Consider the following 23,095-nt stretch of genomic DNA (forward strand, 5'->3'; position numbering starts at 1 on the left):
TGAAGGATCCCAATGTGCTATAGCCTAAATCAATAATGGTAACCTGATACAAAAGCAAAACTAATTTTGTGTAGTCTCAAGGGTTGCTTTCAAGTCCAAAGAAGTCCCAGTGTCCTAATACTATACAAGGCTATGTTTATTTTCAAACTAGTTGAAATTGCAATGGTCAGACTAGTTTCTAGGTTTTGGTCAAATCTAATTAAAGTCTGAATGAAAGGCTTTTGTAGCCAGCCAGAGTCATCCTGTACTGCTCTTCCCTACTGTATCTTGAAGTCATATCAAGATTCTTATGTGAGCTTCCAAGAAATATCTTGCCCAGAGGCCTAGTCCATGAGAAAGAACCATGCTTCAGTTCAACTGTCCTTACATTCCATGCATGCTGACATTAGGCCAACACACAGCTTGTTGTAAAATTGAGCTTCATAAAGTTGGCATTTCCTAGGACCAATGTGTCTTCTTTAATGAGTTGTCTGCAGTAGTCCTCTACTGTTCACATGTACCCCACACAGTATTGGCACAAATAACCTTCCAGAGACATAAACAAAAAAACAAGGCATTGAGTCTATATCCAAAGATTGGAACTACAGTTGAAGTCGGAAGTTTACATACACCTTAGCCAAATACATTTAAACTCTGTTTTTCACAATTCCTGACATTTAATCCTAGAAAAAAATTCCCTGTCATAGGTCAGTTAGGATCACCACTTTATTTTAAGAATGTGAAATGTCAGAATAATAGTAGAGAGAATGACTTATTTCAGATTTTATTTATTTCATCACATTCCCAGTGGGTCAGAAGTTTACAGACACTCAATTAGTATTTGGTATCATTGCCTTTAAATTGTTTAACTTGGGTCAAATATTTTGGGTCGCCTCTCGCAAGCTTCCCACAATAAGTTGGGTGAATTTTGGCCTATTCCTCCTGACAGAGCTGGTGTAACTGAGTCAGGTTGTAGGCCTCCTTATTCGCGCACACTTTTTCAGTTCTGCTCACAAATTTTCTATAGGATTGAGGTCATGGCTTTGTGATGGCCACTCCAATACCTTGACTTTGTCTTCCTTAAGCCATTCTGCCACAACTTTGTAAGTATGCTTGGGGTCATTGTCCATTTTTGACCAAGCTTTAACTTCCTGACTGATGTCTTGAGATGTTGCTTCAATATATCCACAGAATTTTCCTGCCTCATGATGCCATCTATTTTGTGAAGTGCACCAGTCCCTCCTGCAGCAAAGCACCGACACAACATGGTGCTGCCACCCCCGTGCTTCACGGTTGGGATGGTGTTCTTTGGCTTGCAAGTGTAACCGATATGAAATGGCTAGCTAGTTAGCAGTGGTGCGCGCTTCAATCAATGGCGTCACTCGCTTTGAGACCTTGAAGTAGTGGTTCCCCTTTCTCTGCAAGAGCCGCAGCTTTTGTGGAGCGATGGGTAACGATGCTTCGAGGGTAACTGTTGACGTGTGCAGAACGTCCCTGGTTCAAGCCCAGGTTGGGGCGAGGGGACGGACGTAAGTCTATACTGTTACACAAGCATCCCCCTTTTTCCTCCAAATATAACAATGGTCATTATGGCCAAAGAGTTCTATTTTTGTTTCATCAGACCAGAGGACAATTCTCCAAAAAGTACAATGTTTGTCCCCATGTGCAGATGCAAACCGTAGTCTAGCTTTTTTATGGCGGTTTTGGAGCTGTGGCTTCTTCCTTGCTGAGCGACCTTTCAGGTTATGTCGATATAGGACTCGTTTTACTGTAGATATATATACTTTTGTACCTGTTTCCTCCAGCATCTTCATAAGGTCCTTTGCTGTTGTTCTGCGATTGATTTGCACCAAAGTACATTCATCTCTAGGAGACAGAACGCGTCTCCTTCCTGAGCGGTATGAAGATGTGTGGTCCCATGGTGTTTATACTTGCGTACTGTTGCTTGTACACATGAACGTGCTACCTTCAGGCATTTGGAAATTGCTCCCAAGGATGAACCAGACTTGTGGAGGTCTATAATTTTTCTTCTGAGGTCTTGGCTGATTTCTTTGGATTTTCCCATGATGTCAAGCAAAGAGGCAGTGAGTTTAAAGGGAAGCCTTGAAATACATCCACAGCTACACCTCCAATCAACTCAAATGATGTTGATTAGCCTATCAGAAGCCTCTAAAACCATTACATTTTTATGGAATTTTCCGAGCTGTTTAAAGGCACAGTCAATTTAGTGTATGTAAATATCTGACCCATTTGAATTGTGATACCGTGAATTATAAGTGAAATAATCTGTGTGTAAACAATTGTGGGAAAAATTACTTGTGTCATACACAAAGTAGATGTCCTAACAGACTTGCCAAACTATAGTTTGTTAACTAGAAATTTGTGGAGTGGTTGAAAAATGAGTTTTAATGACTCCAACCTAAGTGTATGTAAACTTCTGACTTCAACTGTATATTCATATTGTAGTAAAGTAAATGCTCACTATATAAGACTGCAAATACTAAACCTGATCCTCCTCCCTGTACAGTCTCTCACGCTCTTTTTTCATTTGACACTTGACAACAACCATAACTGGCTCTTACAGTATGTAAGTTGAGCTGGTGTTTGTAATGCAATACTTGAGGCAGCGTTTCAGTCAATTTTCTCTACAAGTGCCAATAGAATTCAGCATCACTTTGTCATGACTGTCCTGATCAGGTCAGGTTACAGGAGACCCCAACCCTACAGATTATCTCTCAACCCCAACAGAGGATGAGAGATCTAGGGGTCTGAAGATGTGGGGGTTTTATGACCCCTCACGCCCATGGTAAATCTTAAGCCACAGACAAATTCCTTTGTCCTGTTACTATGGAGAACCAGCCTCAGAACATTAAACATGAAATAAAGGGACTTTGGAACAATGGTTTCCGTCAGCCACAATGGTGGTCATGACAATAGATGGAATATGAAAATGTATGTCATTTTTGTTCTGTTATTAAAGGTTAATAGATTACGTTATTACGAAAACATTGTAACGTCAACAGTTTACCTAGTATATGTTTGATGTTTATAGATTGTACGTTGTGTGGAAAATTTTCAAATCAAAGAGAATGCTTTGGTAAAGATGAAAGGTGAAGTTAGTTGTCTAAAATTGGATTTGAGTAAAATCTAGACCTTGCCTTCTAACTTGGTATGCCCAGAGAATTGCCCTAAAGGCGGTTGCGCCCACTTCTGACCCGAGGGTATAAAACCTGTGAGTGAAGAATTTACAGATAAGACTAAGCGACCCAAGCTGCAGCCGAGGTCTAAAAAAGTCAACGAATCCAAAACGCAACACAAGTTTGAAGACAAAGAAATCATTTTCTACCCAAGCTACGGATGAGTAGCTGAGTCTAAGCGGGTGAATTCAAGTCGAACCACCTAGCCTCCACTCCTCATCGAATCGGGGTATCTACACGGTTTCATTCCTACGCTGTGAGCTCTGAGCTACAGAGCTGTCTGTCCCCAGAAGAGCCCTTCCAGAACAAGGGTGAGGAAACAGACTCCTAAGCCAAAAGGACACTGACATCGTGAGGACAACCAAAGAGTTGCACTGGAGAAGTGCGTCATTGAGCAGCCTGAACGGTCCACGCGGAGAACCCACGGAGACCTTCCCCACGTAATTACATCATTATATTCTGACCCATAAGAGCGGCAGTTTGGGGCAAGGCTAGGGTTAGAATAAGCATAGCTGACAAATTCACCCAAATATATATTTCTCTCATGTACTTTCTCTTTTTCTCTCTCTTTTAAATCCCCATTTTGGGTAACACGCGCCATAGTGTGTTGGCCCATTATACTAAGTTCTAATCAATAGCCTAGAAGGTGTTTTTGTGTATGTATATCTTTTATCATAATTTTAGCTTTGTAGTAAATAAATACTCAACTAAGATTGGTGTGGTACGAACTCATTGGTGAGACCCGGGTCCATGCAGATCCCCGGATTATGCGACGTTCAGAATGAGACTGTAGAGGTAACTGGTTAATTAGCGGCTGTTGTAAAATCGATATTCTGATATTCTTTGAGTTAATTTGGGAAATAGAAACTCAATAAAACTAATTTTCCCATGGTGCCCCAGGTTAATGAGTTAATAATAGCTTGATTCAGTTAATCACACAATTAGAAACCTTTAATCATTCGATAAGCAACAGTCGTCACATTAACTAATACAACGTCACGACAACTTATTCTAATTGGAAAAGGAGATTATATACAAAATATTTCAGCAAGAGACATACTCCAAGACACACAGTACTAAATAAACTGCCACATTACAATGCAGGGTGATCCATTCTGGTTGAATGTATACATGCTTTGATAATATTGAGGCATATTGGATATGATATAATATTGAGGTACAGTAAGAGGACTAGGGCAACATGCACTTTAGGCTCTCTTCCCAGGAATGATGGGTCTGTTCTTGAAGTCCTCACTTTCGAGGTAAGCATGCAGATTGGGTCAGGCACACAACCTCCTCGTGTACTTCTGGAAGGAGGGCAAGGCATCAAATCAGGGGGGCTGAGGACTTGGTGGTGGATCAGCAGGAGTATGAGGGCGTAGTCGGCTAAGGACATCTTCAAGAAAAAGGAAGAGACCATGAGAACATGAGAAGTCCCAGTCCAAAACAACCCCTAGTCCCTCCCTACCCACTACCACCATGTACAGTCTATCAGAAGTCTATGAAACATCCCCTAGTCCCTCCCTACCCACTACCACCATGTACAGTCTATCAGAAGTCTATGAAACAACCTCTAGTCCCTTCCTACCCCCTACTACCATGTACAATCTATGCCAGTTGACGTCTTTGATGATAATTTGATAACAGAAATACATGTATTTTGTTGTCAACCAGAAAGCTTATTTTATTCTGGACAGGGTTTTCTCAAAGCGCATGAGATCTGTTGGCAGTGCCTTAAGGTACCCCTCTTTACCGGAGTCCTAGGGAACCAAATATCATTTGTCATCAATTTAGGGCTCAATTCAATCAAATCTGCATTGTGGTTACAGTAGGTAAGTAGCTACAACCTGTATGTCTCCTATAGTCAATACTTTAGTCCTACTCTACTACTTCTGTACTAGTACTTTAATTCACTATACTATGATACAGATATTGAGCAAAACATATTACACATAATGGGTGAGTCAATAGGAATCTCATTATGTTGCAAGCAGGCTTTTATGTTATTCCTCCACCTACCAAGTTTCTGTGCGAGATGTCTTCTTACCACATTGATCTGGTACAGAGTGAGGCCACAGCCTTCAAATTTAGGGAGCTGACCAAAGAACTGAAGTCCCAGTGCAGTCAAAATTCTGTTTTCCTGTGTTCTGTATCATATTATACAACAGCTGATGAAACTAACACTTAAAGTGTGATAATGTTTTATTGGGTTATTTCCTGATTGATGCTGGTTGAAAATGCAATCTACAAAGGACTTTCTAATCAGCCTGTTTGCATGGGCGGGAGTTTCAGTTTGCCTGGTGACAACACCAGGTGGTAAATTGGTTAATAGACTAATAACAAAGAGAGTTCCAAACCTCTCTGCCAATAACAGATAGTTTTAAGTTTTCCCCTCCCCACACAGACAAGTCCTAGACAGTCTCAGCAAAATTCTCACTTGAGAAATCGTTTTTTAATAAAAAAGCTATTGATGGAAAACTATTACAGTAAGGTACTTTAAATGTTACCCAGAAATGATTTGATATTGATATATAAAAAAACGGCTGCATTGGGCACTTCACTTCTAATCCTAATTCAAAAATCTAAATTGTGATAAATCACTTCCTCAATCACCTAGCATCTAAAAGTTCAAATTCATGATTCTGAGAACACCTTCTATGAATACATAAGTGCATTCACAACGCCTTATGTGCATGAGCTATGAGACAGTATTTGTTGTAGCTGTATTTTGTATTGATATGTTTGTCAGGATCCGTTTGGCTGATCTTGCATCCATCATCTTCCCCCTATGGAGCTTGTTAAGGGCTCTCTTTGTCTCAGTAAGGCCCACATGGGTGTTGTTGCTTAGAAGCCCGGGATGCCAGTGTCATGTTTGCTAAGCTATCTAAACTGCCTTGTTAGGAGGACATTGTCAAGGATGTTTCAGTAAACATTCAGCCAATGCCCGGATCAGGGCAAGTTGAACAAGCCCTCGGGGGTGTTGCAGCATTTTTGCAAGTAGCTTTGCAGAATTTTTACAGTGAGTAGTGAACCCATAGTGCTAATAAAACTCACTGTCAAAATTACTGTTTTCCAATAAAAATAAAAAGTTTTTATTATAAGCTGGTCCTAGAGACCTTGTGTAAAACAGCAACATTAATTTCAATTGGTTGATATTAAGAGCACACATCATCAGGATACACATTTATAAAATGCTTGAAGGTTAATCTTTTTCGAAGGTTACTCCCTTCCCAGATAAAACTGCATTAATGAAGACATTTTTGTTTGCATGTACTGTAAAAGTGAGGTGAAATGCAATAACATGACTTGACTAGGGTACACTGGTTACCTTGGTAGTAGTCAGAGACTCACACAGCTGGCTTTGAGAGTGCCCTCCATTCACATCGCCATGGTGACAACGTTCTTGTCAAACTCTGCCCCTTGGTCTTTGAGCATCACTCGGATGACCTCAGCATAACCTGTTATTACTCAGACAAACAATCTCTACCAAATGAAAACATTGTAGGGCCTACTTCTAGCACACCAGGATGTCTAGTTCTTACAACAAGGTTACAAACAGAGTTTAGGGCAAAATAAAATGTTCTGTTTATGTTCTGTTTAGGCACATCAATAATTGTTTCTGTGTTGTTTCAAAGAAAAGGTTAAAAAGTTACTTCAATAGCCAAGTTTGACATGACATTTCCATAAGGAGTTGGCAAGAGAGCAGAAACAGACTGGCAACCAGGTTAAAGGTTGACTACAGTATTTTGGACTTCAATAGCTGTCCATTTTCATAACTTAAAAGTTCATTAAATTATAGTGGAACATTGATCAGGTCAACATACCTCGAACCGGAAGATATGTGAGCGTGAAAGACACTAAAAAGAAAACAACCCCCCCCCCAGTAATTACTAGGAAGATTTTTTTTTTTTTTAAGTCTCTTCACACTACATATAGTGGTCCACAGTACAAAGTCTATTTTCTTTATTGTCAGTTGCCTACAGCATATCCAGCAGCAACTGCAGAAATCTATGGAATGTGTATGTTTTTTACCCTTTTTATACAAATCAACAATCATCTATAACTAAACAGGCAAGACCAGTAGATTAAGTGTTTCTGTGCATTCACTTACTCTCTGTTATCGGCTGTAGTTTGTAGAGTCAAGTATAGTTAGGGCGAGATTTTTTAACTTGTTGGTTTGTTGTTTTGACATGCACGTTCAGATTGTGAAAATGCTGGAGAGTTGGTTATGTATTACAATAGACGGTGTCATTTTCTACAATGCTATGTTCGCTTCACTTCATAGAGCGCTTTGCTTAGTGCCAGATATGTTTGTGCTGTCTTGCCTTTGACAAGGACCATAGGCATTGGCTTTACAGCACAAACAGATCTGGGACCAGGCTAGGGAGTCATAATGACTCATGCTTTGCTGTCTGGGGAGTTGCACAAGCAAAAACATGACTGGTCCTTGCATTGGATGCACGTGATGTTGAACTGGATCCTCTGGCCTACGCCTGCCAGAAAGCAACTGCAGTTATAGTCGTCAACTGTATTACTATTTTGGCTGAGTCATTCACAGGTCGGCTAGGGATATCTTGTATCTGATGATATACAGTACCAGTCAAAAGTTGGACACACCTATTCATTCAAGGGTTTTTCTTTATTTTTACTATTTTCTATGTTGTCAGGGTGTGACACGGTAATACATTGGTTGAGCAATTATGTCAATTACGTACAATAAGCGAGTGTTAGGCCACAATTCAATCAATTGCAAAAACTGCACTGATGTTTCATTCAAAATGTCTACACTTTAATTTCAGGACAGGTGTGTTTTAGAGTTATTATCTTGCAGATTATGTATGCTGTATTGGACGTGTTAACCAAATTAAACTCCTGAAACTGTTTCACTTCTTCTTCCTCTTCTGCCCTTGCAAACATTGTCTTTGGATATTGACTTGAAACTACAACTACAGAGTTTTTAAATCTACACCACGTGTCTGCACCACATACTCCCACTACTGGTGTCCCCCAGAGCTCGGTTCTAGGCCCTCTCCTCTTCTCTCTATACACCAAATCACTTGGCTCTGTCATATCCTCACATTGTCTCCCAGGTGGCGACATGCATCTCTGCGTGCCTGGCAGATATCTCAGCTTGATTGTGTGCTCACCACATCAAGCTCATTCTCGACAAGACGGAGCTGCTCTTCCTCCCGGGGGAAGGCCACCCTGTTCAGAGAACTCTCCATCACAGTTGACAACTCCACGGTGTCCCTCTCCCAGAGTGCAAAGAACCTTGGCGTGAACCTTGACAATGCCCTGTCATTCTCTGCAAACATCAAAGCAGTGACTCACTCCTGCAAATTCATGCTCTACAACATCTGTAGAATACGATTCTACCTCACACAGGAAGCGGCGCAGTTCCTAATCCAGTCTGGACTACTGAAACTCGCTGTTGGCCGGGCTCCCCACCAAACCCCTGCAACTTAACCAGAACACTTCAGCCCGCCTGGTTTTCAACCTTCCCAAGTTCTCCCATGTCGCTCTGCTCCTCCGCACACTCCATTGGCCTCCAGTCGAACCTCGCATCCACTACAAGACCATGGTGCTTACCTACAGAGCATCAAGAGAAACTGTCCTGCTCAAACAATACACACCACCCCGAGCACTCCGTTCTGCCACCTCTGGTCTCTTGGTCTTTCCACCCCTATGGGAGAGCCCAGTCCAAGTACTTCTCTGTCCTGGCACCCCAATGGTGGAACTAGATTCCCCCTGAAGCTAGGACAGAGTCCCTGCAAGTCCCTGTAAATCTTCCGAAAACATCTGAAACCCTACCTCTTCACAGAGTATCTTAAATAATCCCAAAACTTCCCCCTCGCACTCCCTCCTCACCCCGACCAATTTATTTTGTTTAAAGATTTTGGTGAACAAACACTTGCACTTCACCCCTTCCTAGCTCTGACTTTACTGATAGCTACTTTATTGAGTAAAAATGTACTTACTACAGTATGTGGCTGTCCTACCTAGCCATTTTAAGATTAATGCACTAACTGTAAGTCGCTCTGGATAAGAGTGTCTGCTAATGACTAAAATGTAAAAACGTAAATATACAAATATCCTGAAAATACAGCCTAAACAGTAAAAGGGAAGCATCAGTGTTGTTTGCTTTATCTGCAATTGTGACTTAATGCTGCATTCATAACCAAGTGGGAGGTAGGAATTTACCAGTTAAATCATTACTATTATGCTTTGAACTTGTTAAGAAACGCAGATTGGCTGCGTTAACTAAAACTACAGCTATCATGCTTGTAAAGAAATGATAGTGTTCAAAAACAATATTAATACATAGCTTTTTGTAAATAATGTTTTATAGTTGCATTTAACTGCTGAAAATGCTGCTCAGGACGAGGACGAGTTTCCCATTAGTAATTATCAATTGGAGGGCCGTTCAACTGTATTTTTTCCGGTCTTATGTGGTAATTTCCTACTTCTCACTTGCTGACAAATGCAGCGTAAGTGTCAAAAATCCTAATCTTCTATAGCGCACTACTGCCCTCTAGCTGAGAAAAACCAGCTGCTACTGGATCCGACTGGTTGCCAGGAACATACCGTATGTACAGTTAAGTGTCTTTACTTTTCTCCTCATGGTGATGCTCTACTACCAGGTATATACTCTATATAATGGCTTTGCTGCCTAATATCTTAGTATTACATTTACTCATGACAAAACATGATCTTAATACAACATGTATTATGTTGGATTTATATTACACAATGTTTATTTTCTCATAATAATTTGCATTATGTGCCCAAAGAGGAGGAGAGAGTATTTTCACTCCCTATGGTTGTCATTTTATATAGTGCTAATGTTCACCAGACTCTCTATAGAGTACTTGTCTGGTCCCAAATCTGGGGTTTGCTACTTAATACCTTGGTCTTACATTTACTCAAAACATGATTGTTATACAACAAAATCAATCCAACTCTGCATTTTTCCAAAGGCATTTTATATAGAAAACAGGTTAAAAATATGCATCACCGTATAGTTTCTAGATCATCTCAATGTACAATTATGTAATTATAGCCATCAAAATAAAATCATATATATGGGTATATGAAAATACATAGCTTAAATGTGAAGAATATCCTATTGTAACAAAAAAAATGATGATGTAAGCTTGTCCCCAAGAAATAGTTGGTGCATCTATCCAAAATTAGTGGAGAGGTCTCTGATAATATTACATATTGTGTTATGAGATATATTGTATGAGGTTTTCCATTGCTTATCTCAAGCCTTTTTTATTACACAGCAGCTATCGATTTTCATATGCATACAAACATTCACTTTCAACTATTTCTGTTCTACTCAAAAATAGATCATTAAAAAGAGAAAATTCCACCATGACTGAAATGTTAGTTATTGAGCTAGAATAAACTTTATTTACAGTGTCTAAGAACATCCTATGGAAAGACTTCCTATGAAATACAATATATAAATCAAATGCATGTTTCTGTTCCCTAGTATAATTACAATATAGATATCAGACGAAAGGAATGGTATATCCTGCATAGATCATTAAGGAAATCTAAAGCTGTTTGTTATACCAATAAATGCTTAAGTGTAAACCAAATCTGTTCCCGAAGAGGCAATTTTCCACTTTCTATCCACAATTTCACATCAGGGCTACACAAAGAAAATAGGTTTACCCACACAAGCACCTCTATCAATGAGTTGGCAATGTATTGGACGTAGCCTTGTATGGTGCATTTGGCATAAATGCAGTATGTGTCATTTAAAAGGAATGATGAGACCCACATAAAAGTATGTGTTATATCATAGAATATAAGAATGTGTTATATAGAATTCATCACATTTGACCTGAGAGGAATGCTTAACCAAGTCCCATCTAGGATGGAATGACAACTACTGTATATTATAACTCTTTGATAACATTACATGGCTGTTACATGATCTTTGATAATGTCAGATCGCTGTTACATGATCTTTGATCATGTTAGAATGACTTTGTTCTTAACGATCTATTACAAATGCTTACATTGAGTTCAGGTACATTGTTGTACTTTTTTGAAAGGGTATGCTCTAATTTACACACCTAAAACAGTACCTAGTAGGGATAGTACACAATGACAACACTGTGGTTGTTGCCATAAGCATTTCTGAATCTTAATGTACAGCTTATGAAAGTGTTGCAGGCTTTATGTTATGTCCAATGACTCCATCTTGGCACTCCCCCACCATTGTAACAAATATTTTGGAAGGTATAGAAATGCATTTATTAATGTCTACATTTGTTTTTGCCACGTTTATTCTTAATGCATGCTTTCAAATTATAATATGTGAGCTAAAAATAAATATACACATTTTAAAAAAGTAATTTAATTTAAAAAAAGTTTTAAACGTTACTGTCCCCACTACAACAAAAGAAGACTTAAATGCATGTAATTTTGTCCTTGAAACACTTATTTGAAATACTGTAGCATTCCATTCATTCCTCTGGAGGACTGCTTCTACTGGGGAGTACCAATATGGCTGAATGGTGGCTTCAAAGTCTCTTATCATCAGCAATCCAGAGTTTATATACTGTGTATTTGGAGACCTCTTGACTTTTTCCTCATTTTGTTACATTATAGCCTTATTCTAAGATGGATGAAAGTTTTTTCCCCTCATCAATCTACACAATAATGACAAAGCAAAAACATGTTTTTAGAAACTTTAGCAAAAAAACTGAAATATAACATTTACATAAGTATTCAGACCCTTTACTCAGTACTTAATTGAAGCACCTTTGGCAGCGATTACAGCCTCATGTCTTGTTTGATATGACACTACAAGCTTGGCACACCTATATTTGGGGAGTTTCTCCCTTTATCCTCTGGAGATCCTCTCAAGCTCTGTCAGGTTGGATGGGGAGCATCGCTGAACAGCCGTTTTCAGGTCTCTCTAGAGATGTTCGATCGGGTTCAAGTCCGGGCTCTGGCTGGAAGCCACTCCTGTATTGTTTTGGCTGTGTGCAAAGGGTCATTGTCCTGTTGGAAGGTGAACCTTCGCCCCAGTCTGAGATCCTGAGCACTCTGGAGCAGGTTTTCATCAAGGATCTCTCTGTACTTTGCTCCATCTTTCCTTCGATCCTGACTAGTCTCCCAGTCCCTGCCACTGAAAAACATCCCCACAGCATGATGTTGCCACCACCATGCTTCACCGTAGGGATGGTGCCAGGTTTCCTCCAGACGTGACACTTGGCAGTCAGGCCAAAGTGCTCAATCTTGGTTTCATCAGGCCAGAGAATCTTGTTTCTCATGGTCTGACAGTCTTTAGGTGCCTTTTGGCAAACACTAAGCAGGCTGTCATGTGCCTTTTACTGAGGAGTGGCTTTCGTCTGGCCACGTTAACTTTAAGGCCTGATTGGTGGAGTGCTGCAGAAATGGTTGTCCTTCTGGAAGGTTCTCCCATCTCCACAGAGGAACCCATCGGGTTCTTGGTCACGTCCCTCACCATGGCCCTTCTCCCCCGATTGCTCAGTTTGGCCCGGGAGCCAGCTTTAGGAAGAGCCTTAGTGGTTCCAAACTTCTTTACAGACTATTCCTTCGACCTTCAACCTTTTTGCTCTGATATGCACTGGCAACTGTGGGACCTTATATAGACAGGTGTGTGCCTTTCCAGATCATGACCAATCAATTGAATTTACCACAGGTGGACTCCAATCAAGTTGTAGAAACATACCATGAATGTTCAATGGAAACAGGATGCACCTGAGCTCAATGTCGAGTCTCATAGCAAAGGGTGTGAATACTTACAGTACCAGTCAAAAGTTTGGACACACCTACTTATTCCAGCATTTTTCTTTATTGTTACTTTTTCTACATTGCAGAATAATGGTGAAGACATCAAAACTATAAAATAACACATATGTAATCATGTAGGTACCATTTTTTTAAAAATATTTTATTCTTCAAAGTAGCCACCCTTTGCCTTGGTGACAGCTTTGCACACTCTTGGCATTCTCTCAACCAGCTTCATGATGTAGTCACCTGGAATGCATTTCAATTAACAGATGTACCCTGTAAAAAGTTAATTTGTGGAATTTTTTTCTTAATGCATTTGAGCTAATCAGTTGACAAGATAGGGCTATCTTCTGTATACCACCCCTATTTGTTAAAAGACCAAGTCCATATTATAGCAAGAACTGCTCAAATAAGCGAAGAGAAATGGCAGTCCATCATTACTTTAAGACATGAAGGTAAGTCATCGTGGAAACTTTAAAGAACTTTGAACTTTGCCAGGAAAAGAAGACCCAGAGTTACCTCTGCTGCAGAGGACAAATTAATTAGAGTTAACTGCACCTCCGATTGCAGCCCAAATAAATGCTTCACAGAGTTCAAGTAACAGACACATCTCAACAGCTGGTTTGCGCTTAGTGGGACTATAATTTGTTTTCAACACCAAACACCTCCAGGCTGTGTGAGGGCTATTTGACCAAGAAGGAGAGTGATGGAGTCTTGCATCAGATGACCTGGCCTCCACATTCACCAGACCTCAACCCATTTGAGATGGTTTGGGATGAGTTGGACTGCAGAGTGAAGGAAAAGCAGTCAACAAGTGCTCAGCATATATGGGAACTCCTTCAAGACTGTTGGAAAAGCATTCCAGGTGAAGCTGGTTGAGAGAATGCCAAGAGTGTGCAAAGCTGTCATCAAGGCAAAGGGTGGCTACTTTGAAGAATCTCAAATATAAAATATTTTTGTTACAACATGATTCAATATGTGTTATTTCATAGTTTTGATGTCTTCGCTATTATTCTACAATGTAGAACATAGTCAAAATGAAGAAAATCTCTTGAATGAGCAGGTTTGTCCATACCTTTAACTGGTACTGTATGTAAAAATATACCTGTATATGAGTTTTTTTGCAAAAAAATCCAAAAACCTGTTATTACTTTGCCATTATGTGGTATTGTTTGTAGATTGATGACGGGTTTTGTCTGAAACAATTTCAGCAATTTTAGAAGTAGGCTGTAATGTAAGAAAATGTGTAAAAAGTCAAGGGCTCTGAATACGTTCCAAATGTACTGTAGATCATTGGTTATCCCCCTGTACTGTTTACGGTATTCTGATGTACACTCTCCAGGACCACGGCTGGACACAACTTTAAAACACACAATGTAAGAACCCCAAAATAGCCATAGCACTAGAGCAACAAGAACAGTGTTTACGTAGAAAATAAAAGGTGCTTTGCAACTAGGTGGATTTCAGGAACAAACATAATAATGACATTAATCAATGACTGATTATCTTATGAGAGAATTTATGAGGAAATATTGTCAAATAATCCTACTGCTTGGTTATAAATCTATAATGAGAGAAAGAAACAGATAAAACCAGTACTAAACAACCATTTACTTAAAAGATGTTAATAAGTAATGATATATAAATATCTATAACAGTAACACCATTTTTGTCTTAATGTAAAATAGTGGCTCTGGGGTAAAGTTTCATTTGGGTACAGATCTAGGATCAGCTTCCCCTCTCGCAATCCTAATCTTAACCATTAGTGGGGAAATACTTAACTGACACAAGATCAGTCTAAGGGCAACTTCTCCGTACACCAAAATAGTGAGGCAACAATCCTTTTTGCTGTTGTCTTCACTTGTGCTGTTCTTGTCTGTTAATACTAACTTCATGCAAACCTGTTGGTTAAGGGCTTGTAAGTATGCATTTCACTGTAAGGTTGTATTTGGCGCATGTGACAAATACACTTTGATTTGATTTGCAAAGAGAAGACTTTTACAAAACAACCTAGCCAAGGGGTGCTGTGGAGTATGTGGAGAAATGCTTGGATGTTGGCTGCTTGGTTGTACTGTGGGGTGGCGGTGGGTTCACTCGTAGAAGCGTGTTGTAGGGCCTAGCTTCAGTTTCTCACTCAGTTTCTGGATAAGAAAGGACAGCTCCTCTGTAGCCCGAGACTTGTCTTCCAGGAGTTCGTACCGTAGACTGGAGATGTCCTGCTTGATTTCTTTCAGCTCACCTGCAAAGTAACATGTAGAGCAATAATGTAATTTCTGTTCAAGTGGTTTGTATTGAATAATTCAGTTTGTGTTCTCAAATGCAATATTCACTGCATGACAATGTTGAACTGATCTACTCTCCATAATCTTTTTAAGTGCACAATGCAGTTAGCGTGGTTTATTTTGCTTCAAACGCCAATGAGAACCCTGTGGAATTCGACCAGTTTGCAGACCTCTTCCTACCCTTGAAAATGGTTTATTATTGGCATTGTGTAACAACACTGCAACAGATTCTCAGAGACAATTTCAGATGAGGTACTTCAGAGTAAAAGTTAAGATGCAAGATTACCTTCATTGACCTCGTCATTTTCTTTGTCCACTTGTGCTTTCAACACGTAGCGTTTTATGAGTCTTTTCATGATTTGCTGCAACAAAGAAAGGAAAATGTCAAAAATGTAGGCCTGTATGCTATTATGTTAATGTGACATTTTGGCTAAACATGATATTTTAGACTGACGGAGAGGTCACCTTACCTGATAGCGAGTGGGTTGGTTCAGGATGCTGTTAAAACTGTGGGACTCTGCTATGCGCAGGTTGGACTGGGTGAAGAGATTGAGCTGCAAAACACAGACATGCACAAACACACACACATATTTGGATATTTTATCTGGATACTCAATCAACCATTATGAAAATAATGACCAATGATTAATGATTAACGAGTCTTTGTTTGATCAACTTTATATATAGTTTTGTCAATTTTATTTTTCAGATGGGGGGGGGTTTACAGGTACAAAAACAAAATAAATGCATATAAAGATGACCCATTCCTCACTCAAACCCCATCCACCTGTCTGCAACCTCACTAGCTTTCTAGCCAGCCACCCAGATAGCTAAGTTCGGCAGGCCAGATACCTAGGTGCAGGCAGCCAGATAGCTAGGTCCAATATATTTGTCCAGGCCTCAATTGTTCCTTGACTAGCACCATTCATTCTCGCTGTTGATAAATCTACTGTTATAACTTATAATAGTAACTGACACGATCGTTAGAATGAGTGGACCAAGATTCAGCGTGGTATGTTTCCATCCTTTTATTTAGAAGAGAAATTTAAAGCACAAAAACAATAAAGTGAATAAATGAAAAGTGCCGCTACATGCAGTGGAGAAAGCAACTACACACAAACATAGTCAAGGTCCCACAAATCACAATGGGGAAAATGGCTACCTAAAAATGATCCCCAATCAGAGATCCCCAACGATAAACAGCTGTCTCTGATTGGGAACCATACCAGGCCAACATAAATCACTAATCACCTAGATGACCCACCCTAGTCACTATCACGCCCCAACCAACATGGAGAATAAACAGCTCTCTATGGTCAGGGTGTGACAAACTGTATCCACTGATTAAATGGGAGAGAGTGAGGTGATTGCCATCTTAGATATAAAAATGTTATTGCAGCAGTACCCGCAAAACACCAGTCTCAACGTCAACAGTGAAGAGGCGACTCTGGGATGCTGGACTTCTAAGTAGATTTCCTCTGTCCAGTCAGTGTCTGTGTTCTTTTGCCCATCTTAATCGTTTTATTGGCCAGTCTGAGATTTGGCTTTTTCTTTGCAACTCTGCCTAAAAGGCCAGCATCCCGGAGTCGCTTCTTCACTGTTGACGTTGAGACTGGTGTTTTGCGGGTGCTATTGACTGAAGCTGCCAGTTGAGGACTTGTGAGGACTTTTAAAATTATAAATTTGGATTAGCTAACACAACGTGCCATTGGAACACAGAGGAGTGATGGTTGCTGATAATGGGCCTCTGTACGCCTATTTAGATATTCCATAAAAAAATCTGCCGTTTCCAGCTACAAAAGCCATTTCCAACATTAACATTGTCTACACTGTATTTTGGATCCATTGTATGTTATTTTAGTGGACAAAAAAATGCTTTTATTTTAAAAACAAGGACATTTCTAAGTGACCCCAAACCTTTGAACGGTAGTGTAAATACAGTTGAAGGTAGAAGTTTACATACACTTAGGTTGGAGTCATTAAAACTTGTTTTTCAACCACTCCACAAATGTCTTGTTAACAAACTGTAGTTTTGGCAAGTCGGTTAGGACATCTACTTTGTGCATGACACAAGTACATTTTTCTAACAACTGTTTACAGACAGATTTTTTCACTTATAATTCACTGTATCACAATACCAGTGGGTCAGAAGAGTACATACACTAAGTTGACTGTGCCTTTAATTTAAACAGCTTGGAAAAATCCAGAACATTATGTTTTGGCTTTAGAAGCTTCTGATAGGCTAATTGACATAATTTGAGTCAATTGGTGGAGTAGATGTGGATGTATTTCAAGCCCTACCTTCAATTTCAGTGCCTCTTTTATGGGAAAATCAAAATAAACCAGCCAAGACCTCAGAAAAAAATTGTAGACCTCCACAAGTCTGGTTCATTCTTGGGAGCAATTTCCAAATGCCTGAAGGTACCACGTTCATCTGTATAAACACCATGGGACCACGCCGCCGCCATACCGCTCAGGAAGGAGACAGACGCCTTCTGTCTCCTAGAGATGAAAGTACTTTGGTGCGAAAAGTGCAAATCAATCCCAGAACAACAGCAAAGGTCCTTGTGAAGATACCGGAGAAAACAGGTACAAAAGTATCCATATCCACAGTAAAACAAATCCTATATCGACATATCCTGAAATGCCGCTCAGCAAGGAAGAAGCCACTGCTCCAAAACCGCTATAAAAAGCTAGACTACGGTTTGCAACTGCATATGGGGACATAGATTGTACTTTTTGGAGAAATGTCCCAAGAAGGGCCTACAGCAGCACCTAGATCTTCTGCACAGATTCTGTCAGACCTGGGCCCTGACAGTAAATCTCAGTAAAACAAAAATAATGGTGTTCCAAAAAAGGTCCAGTTGCCAGGATCACAAATACAAATTCCATATAGACACTGTTGCTCTAGAGCACATTAAAAAAACGATACATATCTCGGCCTAAACATCAGCGCCACAGGTAACTTCAACAAAGCTGGGATCGATCTGAGATACAAGGAAAGAAGGGCCTTCTACACCATCAAAAGGAACATAAACTTTGACATACCAATTAGGATCTGGCTAAAAATACTTGAATCAGTTATAGAACCCATTGCCCTTTATGGTTGTGAGGTCTGGGGTCTGCTCACCAACCAAGAATTCACAAAAAGCGATAAACACCAAATTGAGACTCTGCATGCAGAATTCTGCCCAAAAAATAACCTTCAGAAAAGAGACGTTAAATTCTACAACCACCTAAAAGGAAGCGATTCTATAACAACCTTCCATAACAAAGCCATCACCTACAGAGAGATAAAACAGGAGAAGAGTCCCCTAGCAAGCTGCTCCTGGGGCTCTGTTCAAAAACACAAACAGAGCCCCAGGACAGCAACACAATTAGACCCAACCTAATCATGAGAAAACCAAAAGTGAATTACTTGACACATTGGAAAAACAGAGCAAACTAGAATGCGATTTGGCAGAATACCTGACCACTGTGACTGACCCAAATTGAAGGAAAGCTTTGACAATGTACAGACTCAGTGAACATAGCCTTGCTATTGAGAGAGGCCGCCATAGGCAGACCTGGCTCTCAAGAGAAGACAGGCTATGTGCACACTGCCCACAAAATGAGGTGGACACTGAGATGCACTTCCTAACCTCCTGCCAAATGTATGACCATATTAGAGACACATATTTCCCTCAGATTATAACCACAAAGAATTTGAAAACAAATCCAATTTTGATAAACCCCCATATCTATGAGTGAAATACCACAGTGCGACATCACAGCAGCAACATGTGTGACCTGTTGTCACAAGATAAGGGCAACCAGTGAAGAACATTGTAAATACAACCCATATTTATGTTTATTTATTTTCCCTTTTGTACTTTAATTATTTGCACACTCTTACAACACAGTATACAGTATAGCCATAATACAACATTTGAAATGTCTCTATTCCTTTTTTACCTTTGTGAGTGTAATGTTTACTGTTCATTTTTTATTGTTTATTTCACTTTCATTTATGATCTATTTCACTTGGTTTGGCAATGTAAATATGTTTCCAGGCGAATAGAGCCCATTGAATTGAGAGAGAGAGAGAAAGAGAGAGAGAGACAGAGACAGAGAGAGAGCTTGAGACAGAGAAAGAGAGAGACCCCAGACACATATGAATCATCTTGATACTATTATTGTGTGCCATGGGGGGCCTGCTGATTGAACAGATGATATCCTCCAAGGATTATAATAGAGACAGGCATCAAACCTGTCTTAAAGGGGATTTCAACACTCCATACATATAAATTGGATGTTATTATCTTTTAAGTAGGGCTTGAATAATATTCCATGTTCTTTTACTAGACGAGTACTCCAGACTCCAATGCATACAAGAGCCTTCTCTTTAGGTGGATAGCGTTCATATTTATTTGTAATTTAAATATGGCGAGCCACAGACATAATGCAAAAGCCATTGATCCTCTCCAGGGTCATTAAGAGGTGAGTGCAAATTATGACCACCCAAAGTCAGTACTGAGAAATCATGGAAGAATATACATTACATCATGCACAAATCATAACCCCAATAAACAGAAATCTCCGCATAAAATGTTGTCTCCAGCTAGAGCGAACTTGTGTATTTTTATAATCAAAACAATGCAGAGAGAGAGAGAGAGAGAGAGAGAGAGAGAGAGAGAGAGAGAGAGAGAGAGAGAGAGAGAGAGAGAGAGAGAGAGAGAGAGAGAGAGAGAGAGAGAGAGAGAGAGAGATGGGCAGAGAGAGAGAGAGAGAGAGGCAGAGAAAGAGAGATGGGCAGAGAGAGAGAGAGAGAGGCAGAGAAATAGAGAGAGAGAGAGAGAGAGAGAGAGAGATGAATGAATGAATGAATGGACAAATGAATCAATAGATGATTTGATGAATGAATGAATCCATCCATCCATAAATACACCTATCTATCCATACCCTGGACTTCGAACTGTCCATTCCCAGCTCTACGTCCTTCTTCAGGCTTCGTCGTCGGCAATGCAGCATGCCAACTATCCACCTGATGAGGTGGTAAAAGGACTTGGGAGTTGGAACGATGCTGAAGGGAGGAGGCAGCGTCTTGCCATTGTCAAAGTAGGACAGCCACAGTTTGGAGCGCGCAAACTTCCACTCCACGTCCGCGTCATCCTGAGAGATAAGTAGAGTTATTTCATTCTCTGAGTAAACACCCCCTGGAAGTCGAGAGATTGACTTAGTGAGACTAGCTCAGTAACTGTTACAAACACCAGTATCCAAAACCTGTTTGAACTAATGATAACCTGTTCACTTCTGTCTCGCTCATGGGATGTTAGAAATGTATTGTAATGTTTTTAAAATTGTATAACTGCCTTAATTTTGCCGGACGCCAGAAAGACTAGCTGCTGGCTGGGGATCCATAATAAATACAAATACTTCATTTGCTGTTGGCCTAATCTATGAGAGACAACACTATTAGCCTAATACTGCCATCGAAAAGTCACAAGCTGTTGTTGTCTCTGATAGGACATTACAGCAGAGGCCTCATGCCACTTCTTGTATCTTGTGTTGCGGATTATCAAAGGAAATTCCCACAATACATAACATGGATCATCTCCAAATAATTGATTAAAGCAATAATACATGAGGGGGTGTGATTCATTGTGGCTTTAGCACGGCTGTACTGCGGTCATATGAGGCAAGTAGGAAATAGCAACAAATATTCCCATAACACATAACAAGGATAATCTTGAAATGATTGATTTCAGAGCTATTCATAGCAGAGCCCCTGATGTTTCACAATTAGAGACAACAGAGCATAGTTGCTTAGGGCATACTGTGCTACATACAGCATTATATAAAAACCACAGCAACAACAAACAGATTACCCCAAAATACACTACCCCTATAATTATAACCAAATGAAATGGCGGGGTGTACAGATGCCACTGATTCATCCCCAGGGTGAAGTTTTCCCCTAGGTATAGATCTAGGATCTGCTTCCCGTCCCCCAATCCTAACCATTATTGGGGGAGATGCTAAACTGACCCAAGATCAGCGTCTAGGCTGGGGTAACTTCACCCTACACGAGTAACTCACCTCGATCTCTTGATAGGAGCTGTTGATCATGGCGATCAGCATGTTGAGCAACACCACCACCATGGTCACGTTGTAGATTCCGTAGAGCACGTAGCCAATGTTCTCAATGAACTTGTGGTTGTATTTGAGCACCACGGAGGACACCTCTGACAGCCCAAATATAGACCAGAACAGAGTCTTGAAGCTCTCCTCCACCCTGTGGTGACAAGGAAGGAAGGGGATTGTCACAGGACAGGCTGATTAGTTCTAGGGGTTTCTAGTTTGTGGCTGTGCCCTAGTGAGACCACAAACTACATTTGGCTTCGGCCCAAAGTGACAGGCAATAACAAAGTGCTACTTTAAAAAAAAGTGATGCGATTAAGATGTCACTTCCTGTGTAGCCTAACCTCTAAGGGCAGACATGTGATGTATGATGTATGGGGAATTAACCAAATATCTTAGCATGTCTTGCTTAATACTATCCTGGTATATAGTCCTCTGGTTGTCAAAGTGACTTTGAGGAAAATTAACAACAAGATTGAAGGATAGTTTCATGGGAATTGTTGCATTCAAATGATTATTTTTATTTTCAGGTGATGTCCCTGTATTTGATATTTTGTGTTATATGAATTCCACAGATGTCCTTGGTAAGGGCAGAAATGACCATTGGGACTCTTGGCAATGTTACATGAGTGTGTGTGTGTTCCATTTGTAAGTGTGTGATCCATTTATGCCATGCCAGCTTGGCTAATAAAATACAATATGGACACCGAGACAATTGAGGAAAACAATAAACCATAACAATGGACATGATTTCATTTTCTCACTTTGGAAAGAGTAACCTTGGAGGGAATCCAGTCCAGTGTGAAATGAGTTATTTTTTCTGAGCTGCCACAATTCCGGTTTGAGGCACTCTTAGAAAGGGAGACCAAGTTGGGCCATTTTCTACTTCATACTGCACTACACTGACTGAGTCGATAGACTGAATGAGCTAGCGCTTCTTGATTGGACTCAATAGAGGAAGAAAAGAGCTCTCTACATGAATGGAGAGCGCACTTGTCGATGTTTAAATGAAGGTTCATGGCAGTAGATAGGTTCTTACTTGATAAATGTGTATCAATCTTATTCTCTAGTCTATTATTTTAGGAGTGTATTCATTTCAGGGCCTTTGGGGACAAAACAATAAGGTTGAATGTATACAAAACCTCCCTACTGACTGTGTACAAAGCAGTTCCTGTCACTGACTCCAGACCTCATCAATTAATGTTCTCTTTACACAAGTTGACCGAGACTGTCCCCATAAGTGTCTCCCTATACGTCTGTTCAAGTAAGTGTCCTCATAAAGTGGTCCCAGTGTCTGCTATAATCACTCACGTGGTGAATGCCGGGTTGACCTTGGCACCCAAGTAGTAAGAATAGAGGATAAACATGCCAATCATGAATGCCAGGAAGACCATGATGAACAGGACCATGAACTTGAAGATGTCTTTGACAGTGCGGCCAAGGGAGATCTGGAGCGGTCCGAAGCTCTCGTTAGCCGGCAGGATGTAAGCGATGCGTGTGAAGCTCAGCACCACGGCGATGGCGTATAGTCCTTCTGAGATCAGCTGGGGGTCTGACGGCAGCCATTTGTCCCTCGCTATGTGGAGGAAGGGGTAACAGTCAGTTGTTTTCTTATCACTCATAGCAACATGCACAATGTATTTAATGCATGGCGCAATAGGATTGTTCTACACAATGGTTGGGTTAGACTTTGCTTTACAGACTCACTAGGTCTTTGCAGGCTTTGAAATAACACAG

The 23,095-nt window shown here is 40.3% G+C and overlaps 1 protein-coding gene across 1 annotated transcript in view; it reads right to left on the minus strand.

Annotated features, from left to right (window-relative positions):
* Positions 1 to 10,142: 10,142 nt before the first annotated feature.
* Positions 10,143 to 23,095, minus strand: part of LOC139366020 (short transient receptor potential channel 3-like) — a 54,615-nt gene continuing 41,662 nt past the window's right edge. Inside the window, exons 7-12 of the mRNA XM_071103099.1 lie at positions 22,670 to 22,934; positions 21,317 to 21,512; positions 20,180 to 20,389; positions 15,709 to 15,792; positions 15,525 to 15,600; positions 10,143 to 15,195 (exon numbers count right to left, since the gene is read on the minus strand). Of these exons, the coding sequence (XP_070959200.1) occupies positions 15,047 to 15,195; positions 15,525 to 15,600; positions 15,709 to 15,792; positions 20,180 to 20,389; positions 21,317 to 21,512; positions 22,670 to 22,934 (980 nt within the window). The 3' untranslated portion in view covers positions 10,143 to 15,046. The remainder of the gene's footprint in view (positions 15,196 to 15,524; positions 15,601 to 15,708; positions 15,793 to 20,179; positions 20,390 to 21,316; positions 21,513 to 22,669; positions 22,935 to 23,095) is intronic.

This window comes from Oncorhynchus clarkii, chromosome 14 (assembly GCF_045791955.1).
Source record: "Oncorhynchus clarkii lewisi isolate Uvic-CL-2024 chromosome 14, UVic_Ocla_1.0, whole genome shotgun sequence".
Lineage (NCBI taxonomy): Eukaryota > Metazoa > Chordata > Actinopteri > Salmoniformes > Salmonidae > Oncorhynchus > Oncorhynchus clarkii.